The sequence below is a fragment of the Pseudophryne corroboree genome, chromosome 1, assembly GCF_028390025.1.
Source record: "Pseudophryne corroboree isolate aPseCor3 chromosome 1, aPseCor3.hap2, whole genome shotgun sequence".
NCBI classification, from domain to species: domain Eukaryota; kingdom Metazoa; phylum Chordata; class Amphibia; order Anura; family Myobatrachidae; genus Pseudophryne; species Pseudophryne corroboree.
In genome coordinates this window covers 216,533,902-216,558,166 of record NC_086444.1, presented here as the reverse complement: position 1 = coordinate 216,558,166, position 24,265 = coordinate 216,533,902, and the positions used below count along the sequence as shown (strand labels likewise).

Here is a 24,265-nt window from a genome sequence, read left to right as displayed (position 1 = left end):
GATTCATTCTCCCTGGCCGCACGTCTTTTAAAACACATATCTTTCCCGCGGCCCGTGCTAGCATAGACGTCCTATTCTACACGCCTCCTTTGCACAGCTGACTCCAGCACAAAAGCATAATGGCTTAATTCCTTGTTCGAATCTGAGCCCCGTTATCGGCTCATCGTCATAGCAGCATCACTTACTTGTCTTCAAGAATAATTGTTTGTACCTTCAAGAGCTTTTCATATTAATAATATTATCCATAAACATAAACTAATATACATCTAAATATAAAAAAAAAAAAAAATATATATATATATATATATATATACATGTATCAGTTCCCTTTGTTGGCAACACTGGTCACTCCTATCATTATTACCGTTGCAATATTACTTCACTAAAAAATACATGCTCACTTTTACATAATATAAATAAACAAACAAAAAATAACAAAATATTAAATGAATGCAACCTCCTAAGACCACCTAACATTGCCTCACTTATATACCTCAACTACATAATTACTCTAAGTTGAGATGTATTTCATATATAACATGTTTTGTGAATATCTACGAATATGATCACACAAACTACTATCCCAATAAATTTATTTTTTTACAGATGAAAACTACATCTATTGCATTCCACAAACTCCTATACACTTATTTCATTGCATCCCATCAAATATCACTTCATATCATAATATCATATTTATAATTAATAATTTATACTCCATTTAACTCTATCATGTCATTGAGACCAGAAGGGACCATAGTATCCATTCTAACAGTCCAGTAAGCTTCTCTCCTCCGAAGTCTGTCAAATCGATCACCCCCCCTGTTTGTCACCTTAATTTGTTCTATACCAATCATTTTAATATTTTCCACTTTTGAATTCTGACAATAAATCACATGGTCTGATAATGGATGTTTAGCACCATTTATAATATTTCTCCTGTGCTCCATATACCTAACATGGAGAGTTCTAGTAGTCCGACCTATATATTGTTTGCCACATTGGCATGAAATAAGATAAATAATATAAGTCGACATACAATTCATAAATTCCCTTATAGGAAATTTTTCTCCCGTTTTGAATGACACAAAGCTAATGCTCTTCCTAGGTAAATTTTTACAGGATAAACAATTTAGTTTCCCACATTTGTGGTATCCTATTGGTTTTTCTGGGAGCCAATTACTCTGCACACCCATTTCCAGTTTCCCTTTACTCATATAGTGACTAGGCACCAGTTTATTTCTCAGATTATCAGCCTTTCTAAAAATAGTGTATCCCTTTGGATTCACCTGTGGCTTTAAATATTCATCTAGAAGTAGTAATGAGGTATTCTTCCTTATAACTTGACTGATATTACCAGCACAACTGTTATATTTTGTGGTGAAGGCAACCCATCTATCTGTATTTTTATTGTTGTCTACCCGACTCTGAACCTTAGGTTTAAGTAATAGCTCTCTCTCAATTCCTTCCACCTCTAGCATTGCTGTCTCTAATAAATTTTGTGGATACCCTTGTTCTTGAAATTACTCCATAAGTTTTACTGCTTGTTCCCGATACGTGGATACTGAGGTGCAATTTCGCCTCAATCTGACAAACTGACCCCTGGGGATATTATTCTTCCAGCTTCTCTTATGAGAGCTGTTATAATTAAGGTATCTATTTTGATCAACCTCCTTAATGTATGTTTTAGTAATTAGTTGATCTTCTTCTACTGATAATTCTATGTCCAAGAAACTAATTTTTGTATTACTATAATTAAATGTAAATTTCAAACCATATTCATTTTTATTCAGGTTGTTGGTGAAAACATGCAGTGTTTCCAAACTCCCACCCCAAATTATGAATAAATCATCTATAAAACGGCCATAGTAGACCAGATCCGCCCCGAGTCCACCTCCCCATACATGTTGATCTTCAAAGACTCCCATGTACAGGTTAGCGAAACTCGGAGCGAATCTGGCCCCCATGGCCACACCCCGTGTCTGTAAATAATATTTGGTGTCAAAAATAAAATAATTATGAGATAATATAAATTGTAACGTGCGTACCCTTACGCACGTTGCGTAAACACGCGACCATGCGTATGTCTTTACGTTGCGTACGCAGTCCCGTACTTTGTCCGAGACACGTGTACAAAGACCGTACGTCCGCAATAGTACAAATCCCACACTTCTATAAATGTAAGCGATATTACCTATAATCGTTTACTTAACACAACACAGTTTCTTCCTGTATAAACCTGTTTAACTAGGCCAGACTGTATTTGTGTTTTACGTTTACTTCCTTAATATTTAGTCTATATTTTAACTAAATAGCAACAAATTTCTCAGCACAGGTCAAAATGAATCTAATAATCAATACTTATGGCAACAATGCGAGCAGGTATACAAAGTACAAAGTACAGGTCTATGCTTGTGTTGTGTGCGCATTTGGCGCCAAACAGAAATTCACAGACTTTTAAAATAGCTTTGCGTATTTACCTTACGGATCCCACCAGCATCCCTACAAACCATGCAGAGCAGACGCCATCTTATCAGCAATGAGATAGGGTTTACCAGTGTATCCACCAACCAGGAGAAGGCTTACGTGGGATTCCTGTCCGCCCTTTTCTGATAGATAAAGTCTGCTTTAACCTGCTAGGCTGCGGGTATGAGGAAAAACCGGACGATGTCCCCAATTGATAATGTTGATATTATCTTAAACCATAAAGCTACCTCTAAATACACTTTTACCATGGAGCCGCTGTGGCCGCTAGACTTAATACACACGCTACGTACTTTGTACGCTATTTGCGTACAGAGTCCTGTACGTTGTACGGGCCTAGCGTACAAACGCCTCGCTGGGGGTACAAAGTACACACAGCGCGCACACACTCTTGATATACTATAAACCTTATTCGTAATGCAACGCAATGATATTATTACACTCTAAACCTTATGCAGCAAAGCACTGCAATGATGTTACACCTTAAACCTTATGCAGCGCTGACAGTACAAAGTACCCGCAGAGTGTACACACTTTATCAGTACACTTTTAAAACCTTATACAGTTAGGTAATGTAATATGCTTTAAACCCTAGCAGGGAAAAGAGGACACAACACCGATGTGTAGTTAAACACTGGGCTCCGACACCTCAGCATATATATCTGAAAGGGGATAACAATACAATTTATATACTACAATATACAACAGAGTAAATGGCTACAGTCAATGTACATACGTGAATATTCGCTTGCGCAACCTGGTCCAGTCCTCCGCTAATCAGGTAGATAGCGTTAAGAGTCTTCTGACCGGCCAGGCAGCAACAGGCTTTTTATACACTACTTCCAAAAGCAATACAATGGATACTGTAATCCCTTTGTCCATTGGACACAGAGATGCATCTTTACATTACAGGAGAGGTCATAGGTTGATTTGAAAAGGTGGGCGATATCTTTCTCAACTGCTCTTGTGGGTGGTCTCCTCTGGATTCCCGTCGCATACATAATATACAGTAAATACAGTTTATATCTATATTCTACTTCTGCACATAACTATACGCAGGAACATGCGATCTTCCTCTAACCAACACCAGAATGTTACCCTTAAAATACCCTACAGCTGGATACTAGACATCACCAAATAACCTTAGTCTGTCCCTTCCTATCATGCAAAGGTGAATCCCTTAGTCCTGGAATCATTTAAACTGTTGATACTTGCTGATGTGGTGCAGGGGGGCTATGTGTACAATGTGCACTATTTGGATTAAATATGTAATGTTTTGATAACCCTCTATGCGCTCACAAACTCCGCCGTAAACACCCATACCACGCGCAGGACCGCGGGAGCGATCATACGCAAATTGCGGATATGTGCACGCACGGCGGAACAAGTGCATGCGCAGCGGGCATGTGTGTGTGGTTAGTACGTGGAGTGTGTGCTACAATATTTTTTGACTTTGACAGTTTGAACACACCCCACCTAAATTTAACTCTCTCTGCACATGTTATATCTGCCCCCCCCCTGCAGTGCACATGGGTGGTCATTCAGAGTTGATCGCAGCCAGCAAGTTTTTGCTGCTGCTGCAATCAATAGATCACGCCTATGGGGGAGTGTATTTTAGCTTAGCAGGGCTGCGATCGCTTGTGCAGCCCTGCTAAGCTAAAAAAATTTCAAGCAGAACAAGACCAGCCCTGGACATACTTACCGTTTGCGACAATCTCAGCGATGATGGGTCCGGCTTTGACTTCAGACAGCCGCTCTCCGTTCTCCTGGACACGCCTACATTTTCTTCACCACTCCTCAAAAACGTCTCCAAGCGGTCTGGTGACGCCCAGGAATGCCATCTTTCTGTCAATCTTCTTGCGGTCGGCTCTGCGATCGCTTTCTTCGTTGGCTGCGATGTAACCCTGTCGCCAGGCAACGACGTGCGTGCGCAGTGCGGCCACCGCGCATTCCAGACCCATTCGCACCGCAGCGACAAACCGCTGCGTGCGAACAGGTCGGAATGACCCCCATGGTTTTGCCCAACTGCTAACAAATTTGTAGCTGCGATCAACTCTGAATTAGGCCCTAAGTTTGTGAAACTGTGTTATGTTATGTTTGTTCTATAATTAAGGATGCATAAATAGTATCAGTATATATATCACTACTGTGTATATCGTATTCTGTATGCTTTGATTTTGCCTGTAAATAAACAATCAGATGATAAGAGCTCTGAATTCCATGTTTGAACTCACTTTGGAATCATAATTTAATAATTGATATGTATGAGAACTGCATATGTGTATCCGCTATCTAGGTTGTAAGACTGACATATTTGCAGATATATATGATCAACGTATATTATAAAATATACATATATTATTATTGAAGAGTCCACTTTTCAATAATTGCCACCCCATACAGTAATATAAAATATTATATAAGATTCCTCAACACTCAAAATCACTTGAATTATGACACCATCGGCCGTTGCGTCTGTATCTGAATCAAGCCCCAGGTGCTAAGTACGTTATCACAGAAAAAACTGTAGAAAACAGTACCAGAGTAGCTCAGTTATCACACGTTATTATATTCATAACAATCTCCTGTCAGTTTAATGAGGAATAGATGTCTGTAACTGCAAAATCTATGGCTAACCACAGTCACAGTATAGTTCTAGCTAATGCACAATGTGAAATAGTATTTTGCTCTACCTTCACCAGTTTGTTTAAGCATGCCACATAATTTTTAAAATATCATAGGTGGAACTAAGACACCAGACTGTCCTTGTACCTGAGTGCCTCCAGGGTGCATAGTCTTCATCTGGAGGGGAGATGTATCAAGTCTTGGAGAGATATAACATGGAGAAGTTGCCTAAAGCAGCCAATAATCTTCAGCACCTTAAGCCCTATTGGAGAAAGAGCGCTATATAAATAAAATGATTTTTATTATTATTTATTTCATAGACTGTGCCAAATAAATGACACTTGGAAGCTGATCTATAAGGAATGATACATCTCCCCCTGGGTATCTTATTGACTCTCCATTTGGGTGTGGTACAGCTGTCATGCTTAAACATATCCCCTGCTGAGTCTTCTTAGTATGGCGACACACAGAGCAGTACCTGACAATTTACATTGGAAGAGGGGTTGCAGTAGGCAAGGCATCCAAATTGGGTAGAGCCTTAGAGCAGATCACTGCCTCAGCCTCTGCATCAGCTTTGGGCAGGGCTTGTGGCCAGCAACCGTCCCAAGAACTGTCTTATGATTGGTACACACAGGACAATATATCATCTGGACGATATCTCGGCGCATCTGACTGTGTTTACAGATGACCTGCTGAGCACCTGTACACTAGCTGCAGGGATCGTCAGTAACTTACATCTCACCTGGGCAGGACAATTCAAGGCAGGCAAGTTGTGATGTCAGCATAAGCACATTAAGCAGTTGAGCGGTAAGTGTGTATTCTTACCTGAATTGGCCACTCAGTCGGCGCAATGGTGGTTCGGAATCTGCCAGAACTTTACCCAGTCTTAGTCTCCTCTGTTACAACCAGTGGAAAAACAAAGCTGCGATGGGGTTTTTCTCCCCTTGGCTCATATCTGAACAACCCTGGTCCAGGTCCCTCTAGGTCCAGTGGTTTGTTACTTTCCCATTCTCCTTAGAGGGAAACCAGCCTTATAGCACCTCACTTTAAGGTGAAATACCCACCAGTACTCTTCTTAGTATAGCTGTAGCATATTTTGTTTTGGTGGATTTCCCACTCTGTGAACATACTGTTGTCATGGTTGTAGAATGTTTGAGATCCATTTCAGGAATCACTTTGGGGTTCCAAGTGGAACCAAATCCCTTCAAGGGTCTGTTCTCAGTTCGGGTTTTGGATTGCATAAAAACAGGTCCAAAGTACATCATTTTAGCTGTTTTTATAGATTTTTATGGATTTCTTTTATCACTGTTTATCAATTTTTAACAGTTTTAAAGGAATCCAAAACCAACCAAAAACCAAAACCGAACCCCAAAACACTTGAGGGTGGTTTTGCCAAAACCAAAATATTAGAGATGAGCGCCGGAAATTTTTCGGGTTTTGTGTTTTGGTTTTGGGTTCGGTTCCGCGGCCGTGTTTTGGGTTCGACCGCGTTTTGGCAAAACCTAACCGAATTTTTTTTGTCGGATTCGGGTGTGTTTTGGATTCGGGTGTTTTTTTCCAAAAAACCTAAAAAACAGCTTAAATCATAGAATTTGGGGGTCATTTTGATCCCAAAGTATTATTAACCTCAAAAACCATAATTTCCACTCATTTTCAGTCTATACTGAATACCTCACACCTCACAATATTATTTTTAGTCCTAAAATTTGCACCGAGGTCGCTGGATGACTAAGCTAAGCGACCCTAGTGGCCGACACAAACACCTGGCCCATCTAGGAGTGGCACTGCAGTGTCACGCAGGATGTCCCTTCCAAAAAACCCTCCCCAAACAGCACATGACGCAAAGAAAAAAAGAGGCGCAATGAGGTAGCTGTGTGAGTAAGATAAGCGACCCTAGTGGCCGACACAAACACCGGGCCCATCTAGGAGTGGCACTGCAGTGTCACGCAGGATGTCCCTTCCAAAAAACCCTCCCCAAACAGCACATGACGCAAAGAAAAAAAGAGGCGCAATGAGGTAGCTGTGTGAGTAAGATAAGCGACCCTAGTGGCCGACACAAACACCGGGCCCATCTAGGAGTGTCACTGCAGTGTCACGTAGGATGTCCCTTCCAAAAAACCCTCCCCAAACAGCACATGACGCAAAGAAAAAAAGAGGCGCAATGAGGTAGCTGTGTGAGTAAGATAAGCGACCCTAGTGGCCGACACAAACACCGGGCCCATCTAGGAGTGTCACTGCAGTGTCACGCAGGATGTCCCTTCCAAAAAACCCTCCCCAAACAGCACATGACGCAAAGAAAAAAAGAGGCGCAATGAGGTAGCTGTGTGAGTAAGATAAGCGACCCTAGTGGCCGACACAAACACCGGGCCCATCTAGGAGTGTCACTGCAGTGTCACGCAGGATGTCCCTTCCAAAAAACCCTCCCCAAACAGCACATGACGCAAAGAAAAAAAGAGGCGCAATGAGGTAGCTGTGTGAGTAAGATAAGCGACCCTAGTGGCCGACACAAACACCGGGCCCATCTAGGAGTGTCACTGCAGTGTCACGCAGGATGTCCCTTCCAAAAAACCCTCCCCAAACAGCACATGACGCAAAGAAAAAAAGAGGCGCAATGAGGTAGCTGTGTGAGTAAGATAAGCGACCCTAGTGGCCGACACAAACACCGGGCCCATCTAGGAGTGGCACTGCAGTGTCACGCAGGATGTCCCTTCCAAAAAACCCTCCCCAAACAGCACATGACACAAAGAAAAAAAGAGGCGCAATGAGGTAGCTGTGTGAGTAAGATAAGCGACCCTAGTGGCCGACACAAACACCGGGCCCATCTAGGAGTGTCACTGCAGTGTCACGCAGGATGTCCCTTCCAAAAAACCCTCCCCAAACAGCACATGACGCAAAGAAAAAAAGAGGCGCAATGAGGTAGCTGTGTGAGTAAGATAAGCGACCCTAGTGGCCGACACAAACACCGGGCCCATCTAGGAGTGTCACTGCAGTGTCACGCAGGATGTCCCTTCCAAAAAACCCTCCCCAAACAGCACATGACGCAAAGAAAAATTAAAGAAAAAAGAGGTGCAAGATGGAATTGTCCTTGGGCCCTCCCACCCACCCTTATGTTGTATAAACAGGACATGCACACTTTAACCAACCCATCATTTCAGTGACAGGGTCTGCCACACGACTGTGACTGATATGACGGGTTGGTTTGGACCCCCACCAAAAAAGAAGCAATTAATCTCTCCTTGCACAAACTGGCTCTACAGAGGCAAGATGTCCACCTCATCATCATCCTCCGATATATCACCGTGTACATCCCCCTCCTCACAGATTATCAATTCGTCCACACTGGAATCCACCATCTCAGCTCCCTGTGTACTTTGTGGAGGCAATTGCTGCTGGTCAATGTCTCCGCGGAGGAATTGATTATAATTCATTTTAATGAACATCATCTTCTCCACATTTTCTGGATGTAACCTCGTACGCCGATTGCTGACAAGGTGAGCGGCGGCACTAAACACTCTTTCGGAGTACACACTTGTGGGAGGGCAACTTAGGTAGAATAAAGCCAGTTTGTGCAAGGGCCTCCAAATTGCCTCTTTTTCCTGCCAGTATAAGTACGGACTGTGTGACGTGCCTACTTGGATGCGGTCACTCATATAATCCTCCACCATTCTTTCAATGTTGAGAGAATCATATGCAGTGACAGTAGACGACATGTCCGTAATCGTTGTCAGGTCCTTCAGTCCGGACCAGATGTCAGCATCAGCAGTCGCTCCAGACTGCCCTGCATCACCGCCAGCGGGTGGGCTCGGAATTCTGAGCCTTTTCCTCGCACCCCCAGTTGCGGGAGAATGTGAAGGAGGAGATGTTGACAGGTCGCGTTCCGCTTGACTTGACAATTTTCTCACCAGCAGGTCTTTCAACCCCAGCAGACTTGTGTCTGCCGGAAAGAGAGATCCAAGGTAGGCTTTAAATCACGATCGAGCACGGTGGCCAAAATGTAGTGCTCTGATTTCAACAGATTGACCACCCGTGAATCCTTGTTAAGCGAATTAAGGGCTCCATCCACAAGTCCCACATGCCTAGCGGAATCGCTCCGTGTTAGCTCCTCCTTCAATGTCTCCAGCTTCTTCTGCAAAAGCCTGATGAGGGGAATGACCTGACTCAGGCTGGCAGTGTCTGAACTGACTTCACGTGTGGCAAGTTCAAAGGGCATCAGAACCTTGCACAACGTTGAAATCATTCTCCACTGCACTTGAGACAGGTGCATTCCACCTCCTATATCGTGCTCAATTGTATAGGCTTGAATGGCCTTTTGCTGCTCCTCCAACCTCTGAAGCATATAGAGGGTTGAATTCCACCTCGTTACCACTTCTTGCTTCAGATGATGGCAGGGCAGGTTCAGTAGTTTTTGGTGGTGCTCCAGTCTTCTGTACGTGGTGCCTGTACGCCGAAAGTGTCCCGCAATTCTTCTGGCCACCGACAGCATCTCTTGCACGCCCCTGTCGTTTTTTTAAAAATTCTGCACCACCAAATTCAAGGTATGTGCAAAACATGGGACGTGCTGGAATTTGCCCATATTTAATGCACACACAATATTGCTGGCGTTGTCCGATGCCACAAATCCACAGGAGAGTCCAATTGGGGTAAGCCATTCCGCGATGATCTTCCTCAGTTGCCGTAAGAGGTTTTCAGCTGTGTGCGTATTCTGGAAACCGGTGATACAAAGCGTAGCCTGCCTAGGAAAGAGTTGGCATTTGCGAGATGCTGCTACTGGTGCCGCCGCTGCTGTTCTTGCGGCGGGAGTCCATACATCTACCCAGTGGGCTGTCACAGTCATATAGTCCTGACCCTGCCCTGCTCCACTTGTCCACATGTCCGTGGTTAAGTGGACATTGGGTACAACTGCATTTTTTAGGACACTGGTGAGTCTTTTTCTGACGTCCGTGTACATTCTCGGTATCGCCTGCCTAGAGAAGTGGAACCTAGATGGTATTTGGTAACGGGGGCACACTGCCTCAATAAATTGTCTAGTTCCCTGTGAACTAACGGCGGATACCGGACGCACGTCTAACACCAACATAGTTGTCAAGGCCTCAGTTATCCGCTTTGCAGCAGGATGACTGCTGTGATATTTCATCTTCCTCGCAAAGGACTGTTGAACAGTCAATTGCTTACTGGAAGTAGTACAAGTGGGCTTACGACTTCCCCTCTGGGATGACCATCGACTCCCAGCAGCAACAACAGCAGCGCCAGCAGCAGTAGGCGTTACACACAAGGATGCATCGGAGGAATCCCAGGCAGGAGAGGACTCGTCAGAATTGCCAGTGACATGGCCTGCAGGACTATTGGCATTCCTGGGGAAGGAGGAAATTGACACTGAGGGAGTTGGTGGGGTGGTTTGCGTGAGCTTGGTTACAAGAGGAAGGGATTTACTGGTCAGTGGACTGCTTCCGCTGTCGCCCAAAGTTTTTGAACTTGTCACTGACTTATTATGAATGCGCTGCAGGTGACGTATAAGGGAGGATGTTCCGAGGTGGTTAACGTCCTTACCCCTACTTATTACAGCTTGACAAAGGCAACACACGGCTTGACACCTGTTGTCCGCTTTTCTGTTGAAATACCTCCACACTGAAGAGCTGATTTTTTTGGTATTTTCACCAGGCATGTCAACGGCCATATTCCTCCCACGTACAACAGGTGTCTCCCCGGGTGCCTGACTTAAACAAACCACCTCACCATCAGAATCCTCCTGGTCAATTTCCTCCCCAGCGCCAGCAACACCCATATCCTCCTCATCCTGGTGTACTTCAACACTGACATCTTCAATCTGACTATCAGGAACTGGACTGCGGGTGCTCCTTCCAGCACTTGCAGGGGGCGTGCAAATGGTGGAAGGCGCATGCTCTTCACGTCCAGTGTTGGGAAGGTCAGGCATCGCAACCGACACAATTGGACTCTCCTTGTGGATTTGGGATTTCGAAGAACGCACAGTTCTTTGCGGTGCTTTTGCCAGCTTGAGTCTTTTCAGTTTTCTAGCGAGAGGCTGAGTGCTTCCATCCTCATGTGAAGCTGAACCACTAGCCATGAACATAGGCCAGGGCCTCAGCCGTTCCTTGCCACTCCGTGTGGTAAATGGCATATTGGCAAGTTTACGCTTCTCCTCCGACAATTTTATTTTAGGTTTTGGAGTCCTTTTTTTACTGATATTTGGTGTTTTGGATTTGACATGCTCTGTACTATGACATTGGGCATCGGCCTTGGCAGACGACGTTGCTGGCATTTCATCGTCTCGGCCATGACTAGTGGCAGCAGCTTCAGCACGAGGTGGAAGTGGATCTTGATCTTTCCCTAATTTTGGAACCTCAAAATTTTTGTTCTCCATATTTTAATAGGCACAACTAAAAGGCACCTCAGGTAAACAATGGAGATGGATGGATACTAGTATACAATTATGGATGGACTGCCGAGTGCCGACACAGAGGTAGCTACAGCCGTGGACTACCGTACTGTACTGTGTCTGCTGCTAATATAGACTGGTTGATAATGAGATGTAGTATGTATAAAGAAGAAAGAAAAAAAAAACCACGGGTAGGTGGTATACAATTATGGATGGACTGCCGAGTGCCGACACAGAGATAGCTACAGCCGTGGACTACCGTACTGTACTGTGTCTACTGCTAATATAGACTGGATGATAATGAGATGTAGTATGTATAAAGAAGAAAGAAAAAAAAAACCACGGGTAGGTGGTATACAATTATGGATGGACTGCCGAGTGCCGACACAGAGGTAGCTACAGCCGTGGACTACCGTACTGTACTGTGTCTGCTGCTAATATAGACTGGATGATAATGAGATGTAGTATGTATAAAGAAGAAAGAAAAAAAAAACCACGGGTAGGTGGTATACAATTATGGATGGACTGCCAAGTGCCGACACAGAGGTAGCTACAGCCGTGGACTACCGTACTGTACTGTGTCTGCTGCTAATATAGACTGGTTGATAATGAGATGTAGTATGTATAAAGAAGAAAGAAAAAAAAAACCACGGGTAGGTGGTATACAATTATGGATGGACTGCCGAGTGCCGACACAGAGGTAGCTACAGCCGTGGACTACCGTACTGTACTGTGTCTGCTGCTAATATAGACTGGATGATAATGAGATGTAGTATGTATAAAGAAGAAAAAAAAAACACGGGTAGGTGGTATACAATTATGGATGGACTGCCGAGTGCCGACACAGAGGTAGCTACAGCCGTGGACTACCGTACTGTACTGTGTCTGCTGCTAATATAGACTGGTTGATAATGAGATGTAGTATGTATAAAGAAGAAAGAAAAAAAAAACCACGGGTAGGTGGTATACAATTATGGATGGACTGCCGAGTGCCGACACAGAGGTAGCTACAGCCGTGGACTACCGTACTGTACTGTGTCTGCTGCTAATATAGACTGGATGATAATGAGATGTAGTATGTATAAAGAAGAAAGAAAAAAAAAACCACGGGTAGGTGGTATACAATTATGGATGGACTGCCGAGTGCCGACACAGAGGTAGCTACAGCCGTGGACTACCGTACTGTACTGTGTCTGCTGCTAATATAGACTGGTTGATAATGAGATGTAGTATGTATAAAGAAGAAAGAAAAAAAAAACCACGGGTAGGTGGTATACAATTATGGATGGACTGCCGAGTGCCGACACAGAGGTAGCTACAGCCGTGGACTACCGTACTGTACTGTGTCTGCTGCTAATATAGACTGGATGATAATGAGATGTAGTATGTATAAAGAAGAAAGAAAAAAAAAACCACGGGTAGGTGGTATACAATTATGGATGGACTGCCGAGTGCCGACACAGAGGTAGCTACAGCCGTGGACTACCGTACTGTACTGTGTCTGCTGCTAATATAGACTGGATGATAATGAGATGTAGTATGTATGTATAAAGAAGAAAGAAAAAAAAAACCACGGGTAGGTGGTATACAATTATGGATGGACTGCCGAGTGCCGACACAGAGGTAGCTACAGCCGTGAACTACCGTACTGTGTCTGCTGCTAATATAGACTGGTTGATAATGAGATGTAGTATGTATAAAGAAGAAAGAAAAAAAAACCACGGGTAGGTGGTATACAATTATGGATGGACTGCCGAGTGCCGACACAGTGGTAGCTACAGCCGTGGACTACCGTACTGTACTGTGTCTGCTGCTAATATAGACTGGATGATAATGAGATGTAGTATGTATAAAGAAGAAAGAAAAAAAAACCACGGGTAGGTGGTATACAATTATGGATGGACTGCCGAGTGCCGACACAGAGGTAGCTACAGCCGTGAACTACCGTACTGTGTCTGCTGCTAGTATAGACTGGATGATAAATAATGATATAAAAAATATATATATATCACTACTGCAGCCGGACAGCTATATATTATATAATGACGGACCTGCTGGACACTGTCTGTCAGCAGAATGAGTTTTTTAATTTTTATAGAATAAAAAAACACCACACAAGTCACACGACGAGTGTACTTTTTCAGGCAGACATTCAATCACAATATACTATACTGGTGGTCAGTGTGGTCAGGTCACTGGTCACAGTGGTCAGTGGTCAGTCACTCTGGCAGTGGCACTCTGGCAGCAAAAGTGTGCACTGTTTAATATGTACTCCTGGCTCCTGCTATAACCTATAACTGCTCCCCAGTCTCCCCCACAATTAAGCTGTGTGAGCACAGTCAGATATTATACATAGATGATGCAGCACACTGGGCTGAGCACAGATATGGTATGTGAGTGTGACTGAGTCACTGTGTATCGTTTTTTTCAGGCAGAGAACAAGAACAGAACGGATTATTAAATAATAATAAATTATAAAACTGCACTGGTGGTCAGGTCACTGGTCATCAGTCACTAGTATAACTCCTCCTAAGCTCCAGTAAGTAAATGAAGTGTCTCACTCTCACTCTCCTATCTATTTTAATTTCTAAACGGAGAGGACGCCAGCCACGTCCTCTCCCTATCAATCTCAATGCACGTGTGAAAATGGCCGCGACGCGCGGCTCCTTATATAGAATCCGAGTCTCGCGATAGAATCCGAGCCTCGCGAGAATCCGACAGCGTGATGATGACGTTCGGGCGCGCTCGGGTTAACCGAGCAAGGCGGGAAGATCCGAGTCGCTCGGACCCGTGTAAAAAAACATGAAGTTCGGGCGGGTTCGGATTCAGAGAAACCGAACCCGCTCATCTCTACAAAATATGATAATGAATTAGGACCAAATCCAAAACACAGGGGTCCGCGCATATCTCTAATTGCAACACATGAATATATACAATAAGGACAAATGCACTCACATTAATTCCATATCTGTAAGGCTAGCAATGGAATCACTGGTCGGGGCAATCTTTTCTAACAATGGAATCACTGGTTGGAGTGGTCTTTTAACCATCGCAAAGACTAGGTGTTTCTGTCCTCTTTGGGGGTCATTCCAAGTTGATCGCTCGCTAGCTACTTTTAGCAGCCATGCAAACGCATAGTCACCGCCCACGGGGGAGTGTATTTTTGCTTTGCAAGTGTGCAAATGCGTGTGCAGCCGAGCGGTACAAAAAAGGTTTTTGCAGTTTCTGAGTAGCTCTGGACTTACTCAGCCCTTGCGATCACTTCAGCATATCCCGTTCCGGAATTGACGTCAGACACTCGCCCTGCAAACGCTTGGACATGCCTGCGTTTTTCCAAATACTCCCAGAAAACGGTCAGTTGACACCCACAAATGCCCTCTTCCTGTCAATCTCCTTGCGATCGGCTGTGCAAATGGATTCTTCGTTAAATCCATTGCCCAGCAATGATCCACTTTGTACCTGTACAACGCACATGCGCATTGCGGTGCATACGCATGCGCAGTAGTAACCTGTTCGCTGCGCTGCGAAAAACGTCAGCAAGCGATCAACTCAGAATGACCCCCATTGTACAGTAGGATGTCCCATATTCTCAAAGATGAGTGAATAAATAGAATATAAAATGGGGTCATATAATATACAGTACAATATGACTCATATTATGGAAAGAAGGATGAGGTGACGAAACAAAGGTTGTGTTAAAGGTAGAATCAGTGTCTTACTGCTAGGTATCTCAAAGGCAGGAGTGAATTTTAAATTGTAATTCTGTATACCTTATACCTTTTGTATAAAAAAAACTCCTAGAGACACAGTGGTTAACACTGATGCCTCATAGCAGCGTGGTCAGGAGTTCAATTCCCCCAGCACCTTATGTGTATGGAGTTTGAAGGTTCTCAACGTGTTTGCATGGATTTCCTCTGGATGCCTCAGTTTCCTTCCACTGTACAAAAAAAAGCACCCTTCAAGGGTAATTTATTTATAATAAAATTAAACCTAGTGTATGTATATGTGTGTGTTTGTGTGTTAGTGAACTTATGTGTCTATTTACCTTGCATTGGGGGTATATTTACTAAATGTTGATTTGTTCGATTTTGTTAATTTTCTGATCGATTTTAAATCAATTTAAATCAATCCTAATCAAAATTTGGCTTCCAGGGTTAAAGCACACATTTAAGTACATTTCAAAATTAATATAAAAAATCATCTGCTAGAAAAATGTGTGTTTTAACCCTGGAAGCCCAACATCGATTAAGTTAGATCTTAAACCGACCTTTAGTAAATCTACCCATTGGAGAGAGATAAAGCGGACGGAGATAAAGTACCAACCAACCAACCAACCAACCAACCAACCAACCAACCAACCAACCAACTAACCAACTCCTAACTGTCATTTTTCAGACACTGCCTGTAACATGACAGTTAGGAGCTGATTGGCTGGTACTTTATCTGAGTCCACTTTCTCTCTCTCCACAGCTTAGTAAATAGACCCCTAAAGCTAGGTACACACTATACAATGATCTGGCAGATAATCTGCCAGATCTGGTTGGTTGGAATGAAATTTGGTAATGGATGAGAGCAAATGACAATCAACCATTTGCTACTAAACACTAGAAAACTAACAAAACCTGTCATTCATACAAATTAGTTAAACACAAAATTAAACCAACTTGGATGACCAACAGTTTTTGTTAGTTTTCCAGTGTTTGGGAGCAAATAGTGGAATGTCATTTGCTCTCATCCATTACCAAATTTTCGTTCCAACCAGCTAGATCTGGCACATTATCTGCCAGATAATTTTATAGTGTGTACCTAGCTTTAGCCTTAAGGTGCCCATACACTTGTGCGATGCCCTGCTACGCGACATCGCGGGGCATCGCACCGGCAGTTCAGGTCACCTGAACTGCCAAAGTGATTACCATGCGCATTACCATATTAGATCGCATGGTAATTACGTGATCGGCACGTCACTGCCGAGTCAGAGGCTGCTCCCGGCGGGTGCCCATCGCAGTGCGATATATCTCATGTGGTTTTAAAACCACATGCAATCGCACTGCGATGCAAGAGATATTAAGTGCAGCACATAATATCTTGAGACGCGACACTCGAGCGGCGTGCTCGCGCATCGTGTCTCAAGGTACCTAAAATATGCATACAATCCTTCAATTTCTCTCACAGATGAGGTCGAAATCGAAGGTTAGCACCGATTATCTCACAAGTGTATGGGCACTATAAGCTCCAGTAGGGCAGCGGCTGTTGCGAATGACAAATATTCTCTGCAAATAAACAATCTAGTATCTAGTACAACAGAAGTCTCAAGTATTAAAAAAAAAACACAACCCCCTCCCCAAAAAAACAAACAAACATATCTCTTACTTGTCTATAGTATCTAAGGGGTATATTTACTAAAGTGTGAGTTTTTAGAAGTGGCGATGTTGCCCACAGCAACCAATCAGATTCTAGCTATTATCTTCTACAAGGTGCTAGATGAATAAGTACAATCTCATTGGTTGCTATGGGCAACATCTCCAGTTCTAAAAAACAAACACTTTAGTAAATTTACACCCCACGTGTCTAAACTACTGCAATATAAAGCCTTCCTTGCATCCTTGTAATTTATGAGCCATATATAATGCAAAATGTATTTGTTTTTCATCAATTAATTTAAGAAAATAATTTTCACTATCCAACTTGTATTTTAGGGGTATATTCAATTAAAGTCGGATCCTTTCCGACATGTATTTGTCGGAATGGATCCGACAACCCCTATTCAATCCCCAACTAAATTCGACTTTTTCAAGTCGAATTTAGATGGGACGCAGAGGAGGCGAGGGGGGCGAGCTGCAGGGGGACAGCCGGCGGGCACACAGGAGAGATCAGCGCTACGGAGTAGCGCTGCTGCAGGATGTCACTCAGCCGCCAGACCTCACGGCAGCTTCCACCCGGCTCCAGCAGCGTGCTGGAGCCGGGTGGAAGCTGCCGTGAGGTCAAGCAGCTGAGTGACATCCAGCTGCAGCGCTACTGTAGCGCTGATCTCTCCTGTGTGCCTGCCGGCTGTCCCCCCCCCCCCGTCTCCCTGCGGCTCCCCCCCTCGCCTCCTCTGGGTACGCATCTCAGTCCGACATCATTTTGATGTCGGACTGAGATGGTCGAAAAGGGGGCCAAAACTTGTCGGATTTGGCCCCAGCTATTCCGCCGATCCACGTGCTTTTCAACAAGTCAAATTTATCGACTTGTCGAAAAATTTGGCCAAATATTGAATATGTCGAATCAGGATTCGACCATAAAAAGTCGAAAACTGCCGTCTTTTCGACAGATGGCAGTTTTCGACTTCAATTGAATATACCCCTTAGTCTCTGAATTTAAATTGTACAGTGTGGTGTTCTTACTGTTACTGAATTAACAAAACTTTAATTTTTTTCTAGCTGATGGTGAAAAATCCTGTTCTCATGGCTGTAACATTTGCCAGCTGTGCCGATGCATTTATCACTACTGGTTTTGCAACATTTCTTCCCAAAATTATTGAAAACCAATTTTCACTAACATCAAGCTTTGCAGCAATTCTGGGAGGTAAGTGTCCCTTTTGTTTACCTTACTGCCTTACACACACTTACTAAATAATAAAAATTCTCCACAAAGGGATCATTGTAATAGCCAACGAGACTGAAAGGAGTGGAAAGAAGACACACACACACACACACACACACACACACACACACACACACACACACACACACACACATATGTTCCCATGAGAAGCGGCACTCTATGGTATAGAAATGACAAACACACAGGGCAGTGTGTATAGCTATACACACTGCCCTGTGTGTGTGTCATCTCTCTACCATGGAGTGCCGCTTCTTATGGGAACATATTTGAGTAAATGGAAGTTTACGGTTGAAGGCACCCGGAAAGCTGTATACTCTGCCAAGGGAGTGCCGAGCTGAAGCTATAATTTTATATATATATATACACACACACACTATTTATTCTTTTATGCAATGAACAACTCCATATACAGTGGACTAGTTTTATTGTTGCCTTAAGCACTTCTTATATTAGATTAACTATCACATACACATGTATTGATTTGGCTAATGTATGAGAACACATGATTGTGGAAATATTTATTATGAATGCAAAGTTTAAGTCTTAGGGGTAAATTTACTAACTGATGGTTTTGCCACCACTTAGTAAATTTACCTCTAAAAACACGGGGCTCAGGACAGAGCAGGTAAGAGCAGGACCTGCCCTGTCCCCCATGTACAGACATCACCTTGCTATTACTCTTACACTCCAACAGATCTTACCTTATAGCTACAGTATCCCTGTCCAGATTTAAATTCCATTTCAAATTAATTTGGTATATAATGAGCAGCTATTTGCACCCCTTTGAATCTTCAACAAACATCCAGCTTGATTCAATTAGGTGTGAGTTGGCTCATGCAAGCTGTTTTCACTGCAAATTTGCTCAGAGAATTGCATTTGCAGTCTAATTTAAATTCATGTTTTCTTGTGCACACCCTCCTTTTTATTTTATATTTTTTTATTTGACTAACATTTTTATTTACAAACACATGGTACCACAATGGGAACCAGGGGTATACCTATTCACAAACCTGTACATGTGTGGCTTTGAGGAGAAACATGTTTGGCATTAGTAATTTTGGGTCTACCTATAGTAGGTACATAAATTATTTATTTATTATTTGGGATGAGAATTTACAATCTGTTCACAATTTCATTAATAGTTTAAATACTATAAGACCACTTATGGTTTAAAATTCACCTTCAGTATTGATGTAGTTAGTATAAACGTTCTCGATATTGCACTCTCGTTGAAGAAAATAAACTTGTGACAGACCCTTATGTAAAAAAGGGAGACCAAAACAAATACCTTAATTATAGGAGTGGCCACTCCAAAATTTGTACACAGATTCAATATGCTATGTAATCATGATTACACCAAGATTCCGCAAGTGTTCAGTGTTTTTATAGTTCTGATACCCCAAGTAAAAGTCCAGTTGGTGGGCTTTGCTGCAGTCTTGTCCTGTGACCTATCATCAGAATTTCTCCAGGAACTCAATTAGAATCCCAATGTCCACGGTGTCAAATACTGCAGAGAGATCCAGAAGGATTACGACTGAACAGTCACCTCTGTCTCTTGCTATTAGGAGATCATTAAGCACACGTACTGTACCAAGGCTATTTTGGTGCTATGTCTTCTTCTGAATACTGAGTGGAATGGATCATAAATATCATGTTTTGACAGGCACATTTCTAGTTGAGTTGCAACCACTTTCTCAATATCCTTTCCTAGAAAAGGAAGGTTTTATACAGTACTCGTATGTAGTTGGTCATGCAGTCGGGGTCTAAAGTACAGTAGATTTTGTAAGAAGTGGTCTCTTACTCTGAGTAACCGCTTCCTAAGGGTGATGGGGGATTCCAGGTTCCTGATGGCTCTTTTACACAGCCTGCTTTCTTTAGATACATTTCGGATTGGTTTACACAATCTTCTGTATTCACTAACTTGACTTTGGAAGGGGCATTATTTTTCCCTACTCCTCTAGTGCCTTGCTACATACACCTAAACAGTTATTACCCCCCGTTATTTCTTCTAATGTTCTCTTTAAAGATGTTTATAAAGCTTGGTGCTCTATCAATAAAAAAATTCAAACTCAATTTTACTAGTTCCCCTTTACAAGTTTTTTGGAGCGATTTTTGTTTTACCCCGGGATTGGATAATTCTAATTTCACTTACTGGAACGTGATGGGGATTTCTGCCATACAAGATATTTTTGATCCTGGAGGCTTTATAGTTAGTTCTATGTCTCTACAAGAAAAATTTCATGTATTGCATAGACATACAGTATATTTTTGCAAGCTAGACATTTTGCTCAATCACTATCAGTGTTAAGGTCGAGTGATCAAGAATGAACCCCCTCTTTTCCCAAATGTTCTCTTCATTATCCAAATACCATGAACTCCAATTTCTTTATAACTCCCTCAAGGGATATATTATGGCAATGCTCACTCTTGAAATGGTCTATTGACACTCATGAGACCTGGCTGAGGCATTGTGGGTCAGTGTTGAAATTTCTACACTCTGCTAAGTTGCAGGAACACATCTCGATTTCCTTAGTAGGGCATATACTCCAGCTCAAAGGAGACATATGGTACCAGAGGAGATGGGTCCTATCCCAAATGTAGGATTATGAATTAATCCTTTTTACATTGCTTTTTGGGAGTGTAGCAAGATATGGCAGTTCTGGAACAAATTTATTGAACAGCTAGATAGCTCTAGTCATATTTATAAAATGTTTGAAACTACTAACTGCTTCCTTTTACAATACGTCACCTATAAGCAGATGGATGGGACTCCTTTCTGTTAATGCTATATTACCTGGTATTGAACATACTGCAACAGACCCAGAGAAGCATCTGATTTAATAAAGATGTCTTGTGTGTTCCTTTATCTTTCATCCTCTTATGTGCTCCCCCCCGTCCCCATTATTTTATCTTGGCCTATTGATTGCATTCATATTTAAGTTACTCGTATCTCATGGCGTAGTAACTGATGGACTCATTACTTACCAATGCAAGCAAGACATTGACGTGTATTTTTTAACCTTCCTGCATACACTTCTTTTTTCTTGTGATGCTTATCACTTTCCTATTGAAACTTATTATATATGTATTTTTATGCCATTGCGTGTGATACCCTTTATCATTGTATCCTTTTCTCAGTGTTAGTGAAAATTCAATAAATCATTAAAAAAAAAAGTATTTAAAAATCATCCAATGCAATCCACAAAGTTTGAATGCAAACTCAAATTGCAGTCTATTGACCAATGTATCTTGACTTTCCTCCTGGCTTTTGAGGCAATTCAAATTTTAAACCAATAAGAAATTTCACGCATCTGTTTGTGAATGTTAAGGCGCCCATACACCTAAAGATTTATCTTCCAATCTGGCTGGTTGGAATTAAAATCTGGTAATGGATGGGAGCAAATGACATGGATGGGAGCAAATGACAGTTGACCGTTTCAAATAGTCAACTGTCATTTTCTCCCATCCATTACCAGATTTTCGTTCCAACCAGCCAGATTGGAAGATAAATCTTTAGGTGTATGGGCACCTTAAGTTGTACAAGGCAGCCTGTATTTTAGGTTTAATAACCCTTTAGTATATAATAAAATATCTAATTTATATCATAGAACTATTTTTGTATGCCTGTAGACAGAATTATTATTTTTATTTGTTAAGTGCTGACATACTATGGAGCACTGTACATTGAGGTATTCAAGACTCAAATACATTTCATACAATTATATTAAACAGATAGTAAGATATTTCATTAGACTTTTAAAGGGTGATTTAGGCACACTTACCATCAAAACAATTGAAACATTATTTTGTAACTTTGCTTTCTTCCTTGTACTTCCTAGGTGGTATACTAATTCCAGCTGCAGCCATTGGACAAATTGTAGGTGGCGTAATTATATCAAAATTCAAGATTGAATGTAAAAATACCATCCGGTTCTCAATTATAATGTCATTTATATCAGTGGCACTAACATCAGTTTTTATATTTGCGAAGTGTGGTAATGAACCATTTGCAGGTGTCTCCGTAAGTTATAATGGGTGAGTAGGCAAATGACTTCCCACATATGCACTGTTAACACATCCATTTAATTAAGTAAAGTGTATTCTTCATTTATTGGTTCATAGAAAATGATTTAGGATGTGTTTTTATTGTTTTTAGCTATGGCAAACAAGTAGAAATAATTTGTACTAAAATTAATGTGGTTCATAAATTTTTTTCATTATTCATTAAATGTGGTACTAAACACATAAAGGTCTCCAGTTATCATTCAGAGAGCAGCTTGTATAAGGAGGTACAATGATGTATGGTAGCATTCCATTGATCTAGTCCCTTCCCATGCAGGGAAAGAAGAGAGGGTACTGTGCCCCAAATCTTTAAATAGATTAAATATTTAAATAGATAGTACTGAAACTGTTAGGGTCTCCTGCCCTGTGCTGCCACGTCGTCATGGCAACCGGGAGACAAGTGCTAGTGGTGTAACCTGAGCGCAGCTGATACTCCGGTTCGGGTCTTTTGCTGTGCAGTGGTTATAGGCTCTGTGCACGGCAGGGGATCCGGTGCTGGTTTTTGTGCTCACAGTCTGTGAGGTCTGAGTGGGGCGTGGACAGCACCTGCTTTATAAGGCCTCTTTTCAGGGTAAGCAGATGCTGCTGAATCTTTGTTGGTTAGTCAGTTCATGAAAGTTAGCCAGTACTGTGTAGCTTTGTATTTGTTTGTTGCTTACTGCAAATAGGCCTGGGGATTTGGTATTACACTCTGCCAATCCAGACCTAGCAGTAAGACTGGAGTCAGTCGTTTAGCTTGCTGGGGTTCTGTTACTACTCTGTGAACTTAGCAAGTTTGCGGCTGTATTCTAAGACTTGCCTGTCTAATCCTGTCTCACTGTGCTAGGTGTCAGTTTAGTGGCAGTAAGCTAAAACCTGTGCACTGCAAGTGAGAATTAGGATTGTGGAGATTCTCCTTGTGTCTATCATTCCATCTCTGACCAAGGAGTTTACTGCCACACCCGTTGGTAACCCTTTAGGGTTTTGCTGTTGCCCTTAGCAACAGCATTTCGGGTTCTCTACGTATTAAAACACAACATCTTGCTTTTCCGTCTGAGCAGTTCTAATACAAGGGAGATACCCAGTTCCTTAGCCTCTGGGCTTCTCTGTTCACTTTGTGTGTATTTTGTTACCCTATCACCTTCTGTGTACATTATGTCATATCCCCCAGTTTGTCTGTGAGTCCATCTGTTTTGCATAACAGTTCAAACACCAGTACATTCCTGCAGACACTGGAGTGCATAACAGTTCTGACACCAGTACTTTCCTGCAGGCACTGGTGTGCATAACATATTCAGCAGCCTAATACTCCTGTTGAAATTTTGTGGGAATATGGAGCATACCCCTCAAAATACGTTGCAACAGGTGGTCGATCAGGTGCAGGTCCTGACTCGACAATTTAATGATTTGTCCATTAAAATGCACACCTCCCAGGCTGCTGGCGGAGCTCCCGCAGCAGCAGCACCTGCAGGGGTTAAGGAGCCGAAAGTAAATCTCCCGAATCGTTTTTCTGGAGATCGCTCGCAGTTCTTTTGTTTCAAGGAGAGCTGCAAGCTATACTTCCGGCTTAGGCCTCAGTCTTCTGGGTCGGAGATTCAGCGGGTGGGCATAGTGATTTCCTTGCTACAAGGAGACCCACAGGTCTGGGCATATGGGTTGCAGCCTGACTGTCCGTCGCTTAAAAGTGTTGATGCTTTTTTTACGGCACTGGGCATGTTGTATGATGACCCTGACAAGACGGCCTCAGCCGAGGCTCAGATTTCGATCCTTAAGCAAGGGCGAAGGCCAGTTGAGGTTTACTGTACGGAGTTTCGGAGGTTGGCCCATGATACCCAGTGGAATGACCCAGCCCTGAGACACCAGTACCGAAGAGGTCTTTCTAACCAGATAAAGGACCAACTGGTACAATATCCCTTGCCTGATAGCTTGGATCAGCTCATGCAGTTATCCATCCGGGTGGATAGACGGCTGAGAGAGCGTAGGCTTGAAAGGGAGACTGAGATTTCCTTCCTTCCCAAGGGAACCTCAGACTCTGAGGAATTTTCTGAGGAGCCTATGCAGATTGGGGCTACCCGCCTCTCCTCGCGTGAGAAGACGCGGAGGAGACAGCAGGGGTTG

The 24,265-nt window shown here is 42.7% G+C and overlaps 1 protein-coding gene across 1 annotated transcript in view; it reads left to right on the top strand.

Annotated features, from left to right (window-relative positions):
* Nucleotides 1–24,265, top strand: part of LOC135061669 (solute carrier organic anion transporter family member 4C1-like) — a 303,951-nt gene that overhangs the window by 138,952 nt on the left and 140,734 nt on the right. The window contains exons 7-8 of the mRNA XM_063964073.1: nucleotides 17,923–18,067; nucleotides 21,946–22,141. Coding sequence (XP_063820143.1) covers nucleotides 17,923–18,067; nucleotides 21,946–22,141 — 341 coding nt within the window. The remainder of the gene's footprint in view (nucleotides 1–17,922; nucleotides 18,068–21,945; nucleotides 22,142–24,265) is intronic.